This window comes from Polypterus senegalus, chromosome 12, assembly GCF_016835505.1.
Source record: "Polypterus senegalus isolate Bchr_013 chromosome 12, ASM1683550v1, whole genome shotgun sequence".
Lineage (NCBI taxonomy): Eukaryota > Metazoa > Chordata > Cladistia > Polypteriformes > Polypteridae > Polypterus > Polypterus senegalus.
In genome coordinates, this window is record NC_053165.1 from 76,588,954 (window position 1) to 76,605,539 (window position 16,586).

The following is a 16,586-nucleotide window of genomic DNA, read 5'->3' on the forward strand; positions in this document are numbered from 1 at the left end:
ATCGCAGCCCCCCAGTGACTCAGATGCTCAGTGGGAAGTCCACTCGACCCTTACCAGGCAGGAAGTGCCACCTGTGCTGCGCTGCCCAGGTACAGTATGTCTGCGCATGAAGTTCAGCAAAGTCTGGCAGGTCGTGTCATTTGGGCAGATGAGCCCTCTGACCTGTCCAAGGGTCCCTCGGCTCATACCTCAGGTCACTCCGATTCCTGTACTGGCACCAGTGGCTGTGCCACGTCATGAGTGACGCAGATGGGACAATAGCCTCCCTGAACCCGAATCCACTGGCTTTGAGTGTTGCTGGTCCACATCATACCAGGACACATGGGCTGGACAAGGGGCAGAGTCACGTGGCACAGTGGAGCCTGAAAACCAGTAGGGGTCGCTGCTTTGAAGTGCCCACCAGATGCCCGGGACTGTCTCTGTTCATACCAGCAGTTCCCATTCACACAGGGTGATGATGTGTGATGCCTCCACCAAGCTAAAGCCCCGATAAAGTCTTTAAGGTGGTCCGCAGACCCTGTGCTGGTTCGCAAGGGTTCAGTGATGGAAGGATTGATGACTGCACGTGTGACGCCCTGTGACAATAGTGACTGCGCTGAACGACCGTGCCATCAAGGAAACGTCCCTTTGGATGGACAAGATGGGACGGGCTTGGCTGAATGTTGCAGAGCTTTGACCCAAGGACAGTCCGGAGCTGTTACCTCATTGGCCGCTGTGGTGCCCCCCGGGTCAGACCTGCTCTTGTGGAGCCCACCATGTTTGCATGGACCCCTCTGGTGGCTTCTCTGCCCAGCCTGATGCACGCAAGTGTCATGTTAAACAGCTGCCCATGCAACCCCACTGCCATCTGGGTGGCATCAGCATCTCGCTGGTATTTGCATGCCTTGGCACATCAGCTTTGCCTTGCAAATTTTCTCCGGTTTCTTCATTTTGTGATGGGCTCTTTAGTTTATTTCATTTGCTTATTACTTGAAAAGCCGGTTGTCAGCACTGATGTGCCCGACCAGTGCCAGTCACTTGGCCGAGTCTCCAGCTGCTGTCCTCCTCCTCCTCTTCCTCCAGCCTCAGGGAGCTCAGTGTGTGGGGCCACACGGGCTGGGGGTCTGGCGGAGGGCAACGTGATGAGATTGATTAGGTGGCGAGGCAGAACAGCTGAGAGTGTAAGGCCACCACTGCCCAGCGACTTCGTCGGCCATGTTCTGACTTCAGCAACTGTGCAGGGGACAAGTGACACATCAAGTCAGCAGGGACTGGACGACACAAGCGCCCCCTGGGTCGGGCACTGTCCACAATGCATATGGGCACTGGCTGGGGTCCCACAGTGTTGCTGATGCCTACGCATGTTTCTGGGGCACCAGTGCATTACTTGGTGGACGGGGGGGGGTCGCTATGATGCCTCTCTCTGTGATTCTCCCCCATCTGCTGGCACAGCGGAAAGGATGGACGAGGACGCCATGCAGCTTCTCCTCTCGCCGTTGCCAGGCTGCGCGTACTGGGAGACGGGAATGGGAGAGCCGGGGGACCGCGGGAGCAGCTGCCGGTCTAGACGGAGGACCCAGCCGAGGCGGAGACAATTAGCGGGGAGAAGCAAAAGCCTCTCGGGCCGTGTGCGCGGAGGGGCGGGAGCGCGCTGCGTATTCCGTTCTATGCGTGCGCCGCCCCCCCCCACCAGACCCTCGGGCTTGCGCAGGTCTGACGCTCGTTCGTTTTCTTCACTGTTGTTGGCTTAGATCTCCGCTGCTGGTAAGATAAGAGCAGGACGGAGGCGACACGTTCAGCCGTATATAGCGCCTTTACTGCCTACCTCTGTGCGTGACGAGGGGCGCGCTCTCAGTGGGACAAGCAGTCAAACGGCAACAGGGAAACAAAAATCCAAAGTGTCACTGGGCATAGCGGGGTCCTTAAACGTCAGCGCCGCTGCCTTCTGCGTCCGCTCATCAAGTGGCCCGTTGGTGGCCGCGGAGCCCTCAGGCGAACAATCCTGAACCTGCGACATGATCGTCGCGCAGTTTCGTGTTTCTCGGACTTTACGACCACATCCCCGAGTCCCCCGAGGTGGCGCCATGGCAGGGCCATCTGAATTCCGAGTGTGTGGGAATGTTCTAGAGTGAACGAGGATCCAAACGGATGAGTTACGCATCTTGTAATAAGAGGGGCTCGAAGACTCACTGGCTGCCACCCAACCACAAGACACAGCAGCGGCACAGGGGACACCGTTTGGGACAAAGAGGTGCAGGTACATTTGGGACAATGCAAGGAGCGCATGGCATACAGTTGTGGCCTTGGAGTGTCCCTTGATGCTGCTGCAGATGCAACTTGTCGCACTGTCACCAAAGCTCTACGATTTTGTTTTATGGCTGTTTTATTAAAATTGTAGCACAGCACACCAATGGCGTCTCGCTACTTGGCATTCATATTTAACGGCTGGGTCCTCCCCGGCAGCTGGCACTGAATCGGCTCCTCTTAGGGACTAGGTGGTGGCAGTGGTGGTGACTCAGCCCCAGGCTGATGCTGCGTGTCCACCCGTGTGGAGAACAAAGGCCTGCCTTCCTTCAGCCTCGCCCCACCTGTGACACACAGAGGATGTCCTTCTTGTCTGACGCCGTTCCTTCTTGGGACGTCTGTGTCTCCTCAGGGGGAGTTCAGTCTTCTCCCGCCCTCCAAAATAAATAAACAGCAAAGCCGTTAAAATCAAATTTGAAACTTGAGGACAGGTAGTCCGGCCCCGTGACAATGGCGCTTCTCCTCGTGTCATTAATCCTGGGCGCGTGGGGGGGGGCCTTACATTAGATGCCAGTCGTCACCGGCCCCCCGAGACACATTGCATCATCATGTGCATCATAAGAGCCTGAAAACAAGTCAAGGCTGAGTGTGACAGTGAATCTGCAACAACTATGGCTGGGCTTTATATAGTGCCATCCTGAACTTGGCTCACACCATTGGGGGCGATGAAGACCAAATCCTTCTTTTGTGCCCATAATGTGGCATCACTGTAGCATTGAATGTAACATTTGTGTGATTTAAGTGAAGGGCACTTGGTGACCGGGCAGCCTACACCCCCTCACATCCGGCCACCCACCCAGTGCTGTCATGCCACTTTCTGATGGTATCACTTCCTTTCACACGTGACAGGCACAGTGCCCACTGCCCGTACGGTGGGCCTCACGCTCAGTTTCACCGAGGCAAACCCAACTTGACTGATGCACACAAAGAGACACACGTGTGCCCCCCTCGGCCTTGGCCCCCAAGCACTGGCAGTGTTGTCCTTTTGATGCAATGAGCGACTCGACCAAACAGTCAGACAAATAAAGCGTCTTAAAAGCATCACAGGCTCCCGGGCAAAGCAGTGCGCTGGGACCCCTGTTGTGATCGCAATCTCGTGTGCCCCTGGGGTCTCCGGCCAGTGCCCACCGTGCGCAAACGTTACTTAGCTAATCCTGAAAAGATGACACCCGTGCGCTTGCGCCGCCTACTGTTCGACTACTGCAATGCAAAGCACCTGAGTAGCTGCCCGCCTGCCAGTCGTGCGCAAGAACTCGGGCGCGGAGAACAATGGAGGGCAGGCAGGGCTGCGGGCAGAGGCAGGGGAGTCGAGGCCGCCGCGCGGCTCCTCGCTGATAAGAGGAAGAGACAACTTTTTTTTTTTTTTTAACTTGTCTGCGTCTGATTGGCTGCGGAAGCAATAAAGTGCAGTGTGACCGGGTGCAAGTCCTCTGCCGGTACTGGCTGGCTGCGAGGGGGCGGGGCTTATCGCCTCTAGGGTGTCATCTCCGCGCCGACGGTCAATCGTTTGTTTTTATTATGAGAAAAGTTCGATTCGGGGAGACACGGGCGAGCGCAGCTGGACAAAGGTAAGTGCGCCTAGCCGAGCCGCGTCCGGGAGGAACTCCGACTAAAAGTTTTCTTTGCGTCTCCGTGAGTGGGACAGCCGCGATCCGCATGTGTGAGGTGCGGCGTTACACTCGCCGTCGCTGGGCGCGTGGAGGTGACAGCGCCTCGTACCCCGAGCAGCCCCGCCTGCACCAGTCAGTCGCACGAGAGCGGCGGCGTGTAGGAGGAAATAAGAAGAAGGAAATCCTGTCTGAAGCGGAGCGAGCGGTTCTCCGTGCCTTCCCCCTCCAACACCCTGTGCCCCCCAGGCGGGCTCGCGCCGATTGACGCCTGTGCTCCGATTTACTTTTAGCGCTGGGACAAACTCTGCGATTCCAGGCTTATGCTGCCGAAATCGCGCGGGGGGCGCTCTACAGCCCACCACAGCATTACAAGAGCAGAACGGTCCGTGTCGAGAGTTCCGGGACCCTCGGGGTCACGTTTGGTAACTTCGGTTTACGAGGGGCGTTAAAAGCCGAGGCGACGGGCAACTCTTGCCGTAACCCCCTCCCTGTCTTGGCCAAGTCAGGACGGGGTCTGTTTGTTTGACTTTCGTGACCGCCACGTCCGTTTTCCTCCTTTACAGCTCGATGGCCACGAGGTGTCGGAGCGCCACCGCCTGAAATGCACGTCTGATGTCAACGAAAGGCTCATTTGCATCATCTGCAAAGAACCACGGGAGGGCAGGTCGCGCTTATATTTATGGCGCCTTTCTCATCCCACCTGGACGCCCGGCGTTAAACCGTGAGGTGCGAACCCCCCAGGTGTGTGACGTTCGGCAGATCGCCGCTAATGACGGACCGCGTGAGCAGGGAAGCCCCGCACTCGTCCAGCGTCTCGCAGATGCCCACGCTGCGTCGGTCCAGGGAGCTTCATCTTGCGGAGCTGACAGAGTCAGGTAAGACATGAGGGGCGGGGTTATGCAAATATGGCTTTATTGTGCGTGGCGTGGCCAATGAGCTCAGCGCTGAGAGCCTCTTGGGATGGTCAGTGGGTTTGTAGCTGGCAGGGACCCCAGGGCACCACCCTGACTAACCCAGTCCAGTGTCATGAAGGTGCTTCTGGAGAGTGGGCTATGGCCATGTGGCATTGCACACTGACTCACTCCATGTGGACTTTCGCAAGGCCTGTGAAGACCATGGATGTGACAATCACTTGACAGGATGGGTGTGTGATGGTAACGGTTGTGGGTACTCCAGGTCACTGGGGTTGCTGCCAGTCATCCTGTGCCCATGTTACTGCTGCCCCTTTAGATCTGACTTCAGGAGAGCCGTCCCACCTTGTGTATAGAGTGTCACTAAGTTGAAATTGGTGGGACAGGGGGCCATGGGACAGGTGACATTTGTGTCCAGCACATTTTAGATGGCAAAAGTTGAGGCTGCAAGTGTTGTTGTGGGGCTTTGTGTCCACCCGGGGTCCTGTTCCATTTTTACATATTGTAGCTTTTTGGACACCTAACCTATGCATATGCAGAGATGCCATTTTACCTGAGCTGACGTGTACTGGTTTGGTTTGTGTAATTCAGTGTGCCACATCTACCTGCCTCTGGTACGTTTTGTTGACCCGTGCGATGTGTGCCCTGCTGCCTGCTTTGCCAATTGTGTGCTATTGTGAAGCTGCTGGAGATCAAGTTGATGTTCAGCAAGCATTGACAGAGCTGTGCCCACCTGTTATATGTGGCCACATCAATTCATTTTTCCATTGTGGCTTGATCAATGTCCTACCCTGGTGGGCTGTGCTTGAGTCTCCGCAGGTGGCATGGGGTCTTCCTCCATGGTGTCTTGCACTGTAATCCACAAAAAACTGGGGAAGGCAAGTGGCACAGGTGAGTACCCTAAGCTGCATTGTCTCCAGGAGAAGAAAATGAGCTCAAACTGCCCAGTTCTCTGGGGGCTCCTTATGTGTGAGAGGGTCCTCATCAGGGTGGCTGCTTGCCTCGTGCATGCCATGTTGTTATGATGCTCACCAAGAAGGGACCATAGAATTGGCGTGTGACATGGGATCAGTCAAAACTACAAGACAAGCCATTGTGTAATGGCATCGCCAAGGGGGGTGTGAGGTGGGCATCTGGCACGTCTGCTTCCAGTAGTCAGGCAGGAGAAGGGGGCTGAGCTGGGCAGCGGCTGCCAATGGGCCGCTATTAAAATGCACCCGCTATTGCACATGTCTGCCAGTCATCGGCACAGATCTTCTGTTGACCCATGTGGTGTCCTGTTGGTATGATGCCCACCTGTGCTGACTGCAGCTCCCGTTTAGGGGTGGGGCTTGAGGCGCTGTGTGGTACGTCATCGCAGGTCCAATTGCTTAAATGGGGGCCACTGGGCAGAGCTGACTGGATCGATGGCCCGTGCAGATGAGGGGGTCTCATCCCCTGGCCTGTGCCAGCGAGGTGCCTGTTGTAGTTCTTGGCAAGCGCTCTGCATATTTCACAAATATCATTTTAGTGTTTTGTTTTGAGAGTTTTATCTTTATTGTTGTTTTTACCGTCTCTTTGTTTTCTAGTTTCGGGATGGAGCGGCCATTTTGATTTTTTCATGGTGGCGGCCATGTTGTTGTTGGCAATGGTTGGCCGTTGCTACCACATGACAGCTGCATCAGGTGATGTCATCAGGCTCCGCCTATTCAAGACCGTGGCACATGGCATTGGAGGTGAAACAGAAACTCGAGCTTTGGCTTCATTTTGTCTTTTTATTGATTTTTGACTTTTGATCCAACCAGCATCTCGTTTTTGAGACTGTGCTCCGTGTGGGTCCCACTCTGGGGACATTGTGACGGTGGCTTCAGTGAGTTGCTCGTAAAGTTGTTAACTGTGTTATTGGGGGTGACATTTTTCCCCAAAGCTGGGGGTCTTGCGCAGGGTGCTTGGGGTCAGCTGTCCCTGTCATTAGAGAGGCAAGGCAGCCAGCCCCGCAGGCCAGACCTCTGAGTGTTGTGTCCTTGACCCCAAGGTGCGTGCGAGTTTAAGGGACACTGTGGTGTCTTGGGACCGGATGACCTGGAAGGCTGCATGTTATGGACAGGGGGATCCGGGTGAGACCAGAAAAGTGCGTGTAAGACCACCATCCTAAGGAAGAGGGGCAAAAACGCACTTGAAATGTAAAATGGAAGCTGCAAGCCAGCAGAATGAGACAAGGAGGCGGCCCCCCAGACCAAAACGAGCAAATGGGGTTGTCGGCTGTCAAGACCCCATGGCAGTCAGTGAGAGGAATCTGGGGGGTTAGGATGCATATTCATTAGGACCCCTTTGCATGAAAGACCCTCAACATTCAGCTTTATGATTAGTCACTTGAAGAGCAGCTGACAGCCAGAAGAAGCCCACCCAACATGATGGGCGGATTTTGAAAAGACTTCCCTGGTATACAAATGTAGACGTCGTATCATAAAGCCGTGCCAGTCCATGTAAAGAGACGGACTCCGCAAACGTGATGCCCCTTCGGCGTGTTTGTCTCATGCAGGGTGGGCCTGATGTGAATTGTGGGTAACGGGTAAGCCTTTCCTTTAAGAATATTACCCAGAGGGCTGTGCAGTTCCACCTAGTTGGTCAGTTGATGCTGGCTCCGCCCCTGACCACTCCCCCAGGGGTTAATCGGCTTTGAGGCGGGCTGTGTGTGTAAAGCCACGAAAGTCCTGAGAAGCGGCACATCGATGGGTTCAAGTCTGTGTGGCAGGGCATCATCACCAAGCTCTTCAGCCACCAGAGGGGCATGTGCCATACACCCGGTTAGTCCGGAGTACGGTTGTTCAAAAACGATGACGCTTAACAGTCGGAAACGTCCGTGGCAATCGATCACATGGGGAAAACCGCCATCCATGCCAATTGGACGGGGACCGGAATTTTTGATGTCCTGTGCCTTGGGACCCGCGAGCTGAAGGCTGAGAACGGGTTTGGGGTGTTGAACCCTGGTGGCCGTCTGCACGGGGGAAGCGGTGGGAGACCCCAGCCTGAGAGGGGAGATCAAGAAGTCCGCTCACCGCAGGGTCCGTCAACTGCTAGGCCAGGACTCGGCTGGAGGCGGCGCCCCGGGGTGTGTTGTGAGGCTACGAATACAATGGCTTGATCAGTCGCAAATGAGTCGCCCGGGCGAGAGGAGACTCTGCCAAGTGCCCATGGCAGCCGTCTTGGCTGGCGCTCGGTTCCATTTCTTCACTAAAGCTCAGTGGGGTGTACGACTCACCAAGCTGGCAGAAAGACTTCGGTGCAGGATTCCAAGTGGGGCGCAGGTGGGTTCAGGACTGCCCAATAACGGACCACCGCTGCCCATCGTGGAGTTCAGTTTGACATGGAGGTTCGTGTCCCCAGTTGCTTACCGCTGGCGTGACATTCGCGTGTCGTCCTGTCTTTTGCATCATTTAATTTAATTGCCGCAATTGAAGGAACCGTCGTGTGGCTCATGCCTTTGTGTTTTGGCTCGCTGTCTTGTTGCAATGGCCGACTTGAAATGATGTGGCAGTGCATGCTGGGTCTGCCAGGGTTTGGAAATGCAAGAAATCCTACGAGAGAATTCCTCTGCAGGGATGTGAACGGCGGCAAGGCGGTGCCATCAGTTCTAAAGTGTGAGGGGGCAGTTACTATTTCACACATCGCCAACTGGTGCCGCATAACTTCAGTCAGCGAGTGGCTCAGGTTTGTGCGTTGCTTGTTTACTCAGATGCCCTGAAAGCATTTGGCATCAAAGAGAGGAAGTCAAATGAGGGGACAAATACTTTTTCACAAGACCGTATGCTCATTTCCTGGCACTCCCCATATCACGCAAGTGTGTGTGTGTGTGTTTGTGTGTGTGTGTGTGTGTGTGCGTGCGTGCGCCATCATATGCTGCCAGGCACTCTCTTCACACCTTCCTCTCTGCACGACTCTCATGTGTTTCTCTCCTTTTCTCCCCTGCAGGCTTTGCCGCCCTTCCCTCCCAGGTCACCCTGTGCACGGGTCGCGTGATGATTGGCAATAAAAGGACGCTGAGCTACATGGAGCCCTTGGGCCATGGCAAAGTCGCCCGACTGGACAAGATGAACCCGCAGGGCAGCAGCACAGGCCTGTGTAAAGCCAGGGGTCTGCCGCCTTACTCCACAGAGGACCCGCTCAACTACAATGGCGCCTACTTTGCTTATTATTTAAAGGGCCAGGACGGCTCCGATGTGCCCTTGCGGTGGAGCCCCCCGGGCCCATACCTGCATGACAGAAGAAACGCAGTGGTCCATCCGTTGACCTCGGAGAGGCCTTTGCCCCCTGGACTGATGTACCGACCAGAGAAGGAGTTGGGTCAAGCCTTTGCCCCGGAGAAGACGTCCCCTTTGCCGCTCGGTGACAAGTGGGGCGACTTTGTGGACAGGCAGAGCAAAGTGAGCCACGGTCCTGGACTGCACGCCCCGGTGGCCGTGAGGAAGATGGCCCTCGGCGGCACGGCAGGAAACGCTCCCCCCGAACACTCGGTGGGCAGTCTTGCCATTCCCAAGCCCCTCTACAAGACGAGAATGTGCTGCGCGGATGCCGAATGTAAAACGCGAGGCTGTGTGCCCCTGGAGCCGGAGGCCGAGCGCATCCAAGGACGTTCGTATGAGGGAGACTGGCGGGGCGGCTCGGCGCTGTGCTACGGTGCGCTGCCAGCCCTGGACAAGCGCACATCGCTGCTGGAGGCCGACTCGCTTCAGCTGGAGCCAAGCGGCGCCGCTCGCCGCCAGTCAAAGGAACTGAGTCATCCCGGCTACGTGCCCGCAGGTCATTTGGGAGCAGTGTCAGCATTTCCAGAGCCCGGCTACAACGCGGTGTCCTTTAACGGCCCCCCTCACGCGTTGCCCGTTTCCTCCCACAAAGGCTGTGTCAACGTTTCGCAGCCCTCCGACGTCTACCACCATGACGCGCCTGCTGGCCTTCTCAAAGGCTACCACGAGATGCACGTGGCACCCCACTCCCGCTTACCAACCCCCATCTATCAGGAGAGGTCACCCGTTTCCAAATTTGCCCATCTGCCCCAAAGACATTTGTATCTTTGCCCGCCTGGCGCCCTGGACTTGGACAAGTCTCCAAATTACAAAGTGCTGGAGCATCAGTTTGTGAACGAGTCCTCCAGCCTCAGCCCGCAGAACGTCAGGGGCTCGTATCCCACCAGGTCGGAGCGCTACGTTTACCGGAGTCCCCCTCCACCATACAGCGCAGCCGTCTCCCTCCCGTATGCCGTGATTCCTGCTGGCGCTCCGAGTCTCTCCTCCGCCGGGCGGTATGACCTCCCCTCTTACCCATACAAGCACCACCTTGGCCCGGGGGGGCTGAAGAGGGCATTTTCCGAGACGGCCGGCCCGCCAGTACAAATGGAGATGTCAGACCGTGGTGCGAGCGTGGCGGCTCATAAACTCCACGTGATGGTCCCCTCCAGAGAGTTCGGCAGCTACCGGCACGGCCCCAGCGCTTTCCACCCCGTGCACGGCTCTTACGGCATCGACAACTCCGCCCGCATCCCGAATGAGGCATCGGCCTACTGCCAGGCTGGCATCTACTCGGACAGGAGTGGCGTCCCCGGCGTGGGACAGAGTGCCGCCGCGTTCCCGGAATGCAGAAGGCCAAGCAGCGAGGCGGACGGTCCGGGCCTGATGGACTCTCCTCGCGGCCGACCGCAGGAAGACACCGAAGGGGCCTACGCCGCCGGGGTCTTTGACGGGAGGATGGACGAGAAGCAGAAAGCGGCGGAGGGGCCGGTAGAAGAGGATACCGCCTGCCCCTCTTCGCCACCCATGCCAGTGATCAACAACGTGTTCAGTTTGGCTCCCTACAAAGCCTACTTGGAGGCCTCTGGGATTCTGCCCTCGCAGAGCGACATTAAGGATGGCGCGCCCCGCCTGCAAAGCCCAAAGGTGGAGGAGCGCAGCGAGCCTGGCGGTCCGAAGCAGGAAGCGGAGAGGGCCGAGCTGGGCCCCTGCAAGCAGGAAGTGGAAACGGAGGATGCCGGCGGTACCGCTGAAGCAGGAGGAGCGGCGCGTGCGACGCGGGCCTGCCGAGGCTCTTTGAACGTGACATTAAAGTGGAGGACACGGCACTGGACCTCCGAGTCAAGAAGCCGGCAGATGGCCAAGTGCTCTCCGTGGTCAAGGCGGAAGCCGCCGACGAATCTCCTCGTGCTGCCGAACACGCCAAGGGCGTGCCTTTTGCGCTCAAGCCGTCTACGCTGACCCTCAGAGATTCCCGGCCGGACGGCGCCGGTCAGGTCTGCCCCTTGTATGAGCCGAGTCCCCTGCCGTGTCTCAAGCTCTCGGCCATTAAGCTCATTTTGCCCGATATTGTCAAGACGGCGCCCCCTAGTGTTCCAGATTGTTCTCTTCCGGTAGGAGATGGCAGTGTCAATGAAAAGTCTCAGAGACACTCGTTGCGCTACTTCATGGAGCTCCACCACTCCCTCTGCAAGCTCATCGACGGCGCCTTCGCTGTGTGCAGCAAGGAGGAGCTCGGCAGCATCCTGGCAAAAATGGACGCCGTGCCCACCAAGCCCAAGAGCATTCCACAAATTCTGGAGGTGTTCAGATCGTCCCGTGGAAAAGAGATGTCGGCGAAGAGCGGGGAAATCTCGTCTGCCCTGAGCTGCGTCCTCTCTCAGCTCGAGACCTACATTTACATTCGCAAGTGTCCGTTCCCCCACGTGATCCGGACGGGCACCATCTTCATTCCTATGTTGGTGGTTAAGGAGACTTTGTTTCCCCAGCTGGAGGGGGCGCTGGTTGACCAGGTGCTCCAGGAGCACCGGGTGGAGCTGAGGCCCACGACGCTGTCAGAGGAGCGCCACCTCACCCAGGTGCAGCAGCGTGGCTGCTCGTCCAAACTGCGGCGGCTGCTGTCCCTCAAACACCTGCCCGGCATCTACCCCGACCTGCTGAAGCTCTACTGTGACGCCAGCCTGCGGACCCACCTGGGTGAGTGCCGGACGGCGTCCGGTAGGGGCTGCCGTGCTGTGTGGTTGGTTGGTGGGTGGGTGGGCTGCACGATGAGGTTAAAGATGCATTAGTGGGCTCGGGTTATGGAAGTCATGGGGCGGACAATTAATGTCACTTGCCGTCCCCATTAACCACAGGCTCCACAAAGTGGCCACGTTGTCGATGGTCAAGGCCAGCTTCTGGTTGGGTTGCGGGACCGTCGCTCAGCTTGGCATTACACGTTCTCGACTCCTTGGTTGTCGCCCTTCTGCTTGGTGTCTCGTGATTTGACCCCAAGCCCCCCCCACCCCCGTTGCATGTGTGTGAGGCAGCTAGTCCTTACCTATAGGTTGAGTTGGCATGTGCCCGGTTCAGCCAGGACTGTACGATAAATTGGTGACACGTCAGAACAGCTGCCATTTTACTTATGAGCCTGGCCGTTATCAGGAATGTCCGCACTGCTAGCCGCACCGCCTGTATGGGGAGATGCCAGCCAACAATGACGAGCAGGGGCATGGCATGGCCTCGTGGGCAAGTCCAATCATTTAGGAGAAGGCAGGGACCATATGTCTGGGTGTGCCACTCGGACCAAGTGACGAGACCTGGAAGGGCACCCGGCAGGGATGGGACACGAGTTGGCACATACACTGGTGAAAGAGGGCAATGATTGACTTGAATAACAGTGGGGGGGGGGCGGATGGGCGGTGTGCCATATTAGGTGGTGGCAGCAGGGAGACTTGTTGTCCAGTCAGTGCCCAGTAAGATGGACCGGTGTCTGCTGTGCGTTGGGAGGTGGTGATGCTGGGGCTCTTTTATCACGCGGGACTGCATGCCAGTTGCATTTTGAGCTGGGTGGAGCGCGGACGTGCGTTAAGCTGGCAGCGCGAGGAGGAAGCGTTTTACTTTGTCATGTTGCCCCACCCCCACCACTCCTTCACCGTTTTGGTTTCTTGTCCTTGTTTGTGGTTTGCTTTCCCTCCTTGGGTTCAGGGGTCAGGGGTCTCCCCGCTCATGCCACATAAACCCTGATGCCCGTCACAATGACAGAAGAGATAAGCGCCAGCCAGGAATGAAAGCAGCCGAGATGAAGTGGTTTGAAATGTTGCGAGATTTGCAGAAGATGAAGAAGAAGCGACTTGTTTGGTCCTTCCATTACAGCTGCCACTCAAATGCCACCTCTTCGTCACTCTGAGACACCGCCTGTCCCCTCCCCTTACAACACTTCGCCATCCCCTACTCTCGCACAAAGGCTAGCCCATGTGAAATGATGCATTGGGTGGCATTGCCCATCGTCCCAATTGGCATACTTACTATAACGTCGGTAGAGACCGGCCCAGCATCTTGCCATGTGTGGCTCGTGCTTTGGAGTGGCACTGGCCCTGGCAGTTCTAGGATGTCGTGTTGATGCTTGCCTGGTCCAAAAAACTGCTGACGTGACGAGTGACAAGCGTCCCTGTGCCCGTCCACTAACTGCTCCGCACGCACCACTCTTTTTAAACTAGGGCTCACGCCGCCGCACCCCCTGTGAGTGAGTGTGCTTGGCACTGCACTGCCATCATGTCTGTGGGCAGCAGCCACACTGGCACCAACGTATGTGCAGCTAGTGGGTACTTTAGTGGCACCTTAGATGAGCGCGCACAGGGAGGCCGTAGTGGGGGATGTGTATTGACGCACTTGTGGCGAAGACTGCCTGGCATCGGAGTTGCAGAGTGGCTTTGTGGGGCATGTCCTGGACTGTGCCCCTTTGTAGTCTTTGAATGGAGGCACAAGTGCGGTCAGGTGACTGCCCCCCTTTGTAACTCGAGGGGGGCTCAACACTCGAGTGCCGCTAAACGGTTGTGACTTGCTCCAAGTGTAAACGCTTAACTTTATTCCGAATTCCATTTGTTTCTTGCAGGTTCCAGTTCACCTGCTGGCATCCAAAACTGAGGCAAGGTACCTGCTATTTCACCCAACTGTTGGTTTCGGGGGGATTGGGGTGGGGGGGTGGCTTTAGGGGTGTCGTCCAGTCCTAGAGGCCCGTGCCCAGTCCATCTTCCCACTCTTGTAGCCCTGTGCACATTCGTCTTGTAGAGGTGTGTGGTGAAGCCCAGTGGGTGACTGTTGGCTGTTGGGGCCGTGGCAGCCACTCCGACGGAGAGGTCAGTTCGGTGACACGTCTGCATGTCTGGATGTCACAAGCATTCGTGTTTCTCTTTTGCTTTCATTCCAAGTCCCCCTGATGGAAAGTTTGGCCCAAGGCAGCTGTCGCTCCACCTACTGGTGCTCACTTTGTAATGAAAGTATCACCTGGTGTGTGTGTGTGTCAGACAGTGCCCTCCAGCGGTCTGCAGTACGCCAGTTTACAACAGCTGCCCCTGCCCACTGAGCCGCCTGCGGGCCTTGTGGTGGCCAGTGGAGTTCTGGGGTGACGCGTGGCCTGACTAAGCTGGGAGTTGGGGTGACAGCGGCAGTTCCAGTTGAGGTGCCCCCTGTATTCAGGGGCCCAAGGGTTGTGGAGTGACAGGAAGCAGAATATGGGAGGCTTAAGTCTTTTAGAGAAGAGCAGCGATTGTGTCGGCCTGTTGAGGTGTGCCCGCGTACGTCAAGATCGCCGAACTGCACCTCCAGTTAGGAAGATGCCGAAGTGGGGCCGCTTGGCCACTCGATGGGGATGAGCTGAGGGAGGGTGCCCGCCGTGAGCTGCTGACGGGATTCTAGTAGGTCTGCGCGGAGATGGACGCCTAGACTCCTCAAGATGACCCCTGGCATTCTTTTAAGTGTTTTGCCGTGCCATGGTAATGACCGACTCCTTCCTCTCTTGCAGGCACAGAATGCGACGCCCCGGTCCAAACGGAGCCCTCGGAGACCCCAGCAAGCCCCCCTCCGCATCACGGACATCAAGCAACAGCCAAGCAGCTGCGGCCTGGGCTCCACTTCCAAAGAAAGAGAAGGAAGGGGCGACGACGAAACCCATTGAACAGGACCTTTGTGGGCGCTTCTGAAAAAGACGCCGCCATCCGGGTTAGGGACAAGAGGGGCAGACTGAAGGCTGCCACGCTTAGGGGGAGCTCGTCTTTTCGAAACTCGAGCCAGGTGACTGTGCAGCAAATAAAGTCGCAAAAGTTACTCAAAGGCGTCTGGGGCCGGAGAAAGAAAAAGCCTGGCATGGGGGGCAAGACCAAGCAAAAGAGGGCCTTTGAGAAGAGCCGCGCGGCGGGCCTGGTGCTTAAGCTGAAGCGTATGCCTTTGAGAGGCCAGGCCGGTGGCCGGGAGCGCGGCTTCTCGCCTCAAGAGTCGTGTGGGATCAAAGTGCAGCTCACCGAGGTCACCAGCGAGCAAAGTGGCCCGGCTCCAAAGAAGCCACTGCCCAGGTTGGCCCACGCTGCCCTGTCGTCAAAAAAGCTGCGTGCCTCCGCCGTGGCGGGCAGCCTGCGGTCCACCCGCAGCACCTCCAAGGTCCTGCACTTGCGCAGGTCGGTCGTGCAGATCAAGTTTCGCCGCCTGCTGTCGTTGCGACCTGGCACACCTCGAGGCCGGAGGCGGGCAGGCTACCCGGACCTTGTGGGCAAGCGCATTCGCCACCTCTATGAGGAGAAAGACAAGTCGGAAGTGTGGTACCAGGGCATGGTGGTGCGTGTGCACGAGAAGCACCCAAACCCCCTGAAGACCGTTTACGAGGTGAAATACGACAGCGAGCCCGAGTGGCAGTACTACCTGGAGCTGCTGCAGGATTACCGCAAGGGTTGGCTCGTCCTGGACGACTGACGGCTGCCCGGCTCCACCACGTTGACGCCAGCTGTGCGTCTATGGCCCCCATTTTTCGTTTGTGTGAATGACAATTTTTGTACAAGTCCAATAAATGTGTTGTTTTTCAGTGAGTGGCCGGTGTGTCATTTGGCTGCCATTGCTTTGTTCCGGTGGAGGAGCCCTTTGACGGGGAAGGGGTGTCCCCTCACGGGCCTTTGCTTGCAGGGCTCACTTTTGGGCACATCGCGTGGCATGAGTGACCAACAAGGTCAACTCTAACCCTTCTCTTAAGGGAAGTTTTTGGAAAGAAGAGGGGGGCCTGAAATAATCCGACTGCTCACACACACACTGAGGAATTCCTGGCTCGGATGCCGAAGAGGATACGTGGATGGGCACCGCTGTCCTCGAACGGAAGGGGAGGCTTCAGAGCAGTGGAAACTGACAGGCCGACGGTGGGCACTCCACTCGCACGTACACTCTGCGCCACCCATTCTGCTTTCCTCTCATTCACAGTATTTGCCGGCGTCTGCCACGGTGTTTACATCAGGAAACCTTAACGAAGCTCACAAATAAGCACGGTGGGATGTGCTAATTGGGCTGCTCTCTGGTGCCAGCGAGCCCAGGCGTGCCCGGCGTCTGCCACCAGAGGATCGCTGTGACAGCCGGCCTGCCCCTTCCCTCCCCTCCTGTGGCGCTGCAGGGTCTCATCTTTTACCAAACGAGGGGAAGCACAAAGACGCAGCGAGCAGAAGGGCTCTGGCACAGGCCTGGTTGGTTATTTTTACGCAAAGTGGGCTGTTAATCGGTTTCTCCGTCCACATTCTGAACTTGTCTATTGCCAGACTGAGTTGTGGGGCCCAGCGTGCCTCCTGGCACCCCTGGACAAGACACGGGTCACAGGGCACATGTGTGCGTGGACCACTAAGCCCCTCTTGCATTTCACAACTGATGGGTAGTGGCGTTGCCCTTTGTGTCTCCTGTGTTCAAATCCTTAACTGTGCCATCGATCGCAGACTCTTCACTTCTTTCCAGTGAGGGAGCAGTTGTGTCCTGTGTCTGCGTAGCTGGCATTTCAAATCTCACGACTTGTCAAC

At 57.0% G+C, this 16,586-nt stretch overlaps 2 protein-coding genes across 5 annotated transcripts; both read left to right on the plus strand.

The window, feature by feature from the left end:
* Nucleotides 1-3,712: 3,712 nt before the first annotated feature.
* On the plus strand, nt 3,713-11,047 carry LOC120541083 (uncharacterized protein C15orf39 homolog). Of its 4 annotated transcripts, XM_039772372.1 has the most exons (3): nt 3,713-3,851; nt 4,457-4,768; nt 8,756-11,047. In XM_039772372.1, the coding sequence occupies exons 2-3, from the start codon at nt 4,663-4,665 to the stop codon at nt 11,026-11,028; spliced, it is 2,379 nt and encodes a 792-aa protein (XP_039628306.1). In that variant the 5' UTR covers nt 3,713-3,851; nt 4,457-4,662; the 3' UTR covers nt 11,029-11,047. The 4 variants fall into 4 exon arrangements, with proteins under 4 accessions (XP_039628306.1, XP_039628307.1, XP_039628304.1 ...); XM_039772373.1 differs by lacking the exon at nt 4,457-4,768 and having other exon boundaries at nt 3,714-3,851; XM_039772370.1 differs by lacking the exon at nt 3,713-3,851 and having other exon boundaries at nt 3,890-4,768.
* Nucleotides 11,028-15,623, plus strand: c12h15orf39 (chromosome 12 C15orf39 homolog). The gene is made up of 2 exons (XM_039772374.1): nt 11,028-11,763; nt 14,570-15,623. Exons 1-2 carry the CDS (start codon nt 11,235-11,237, stop codon nt 15,508-15,510), a joined length of 1,470 nt encoding a protein of 489 aa, XP_039628308.1. The 5' UTR covers nt 11,028-11,234; the 3' UTR covers nt 15,511-15,623.
* The last annotated feature ends 963 nt before the right edge of the window (nt 15,624-16,586 follow it).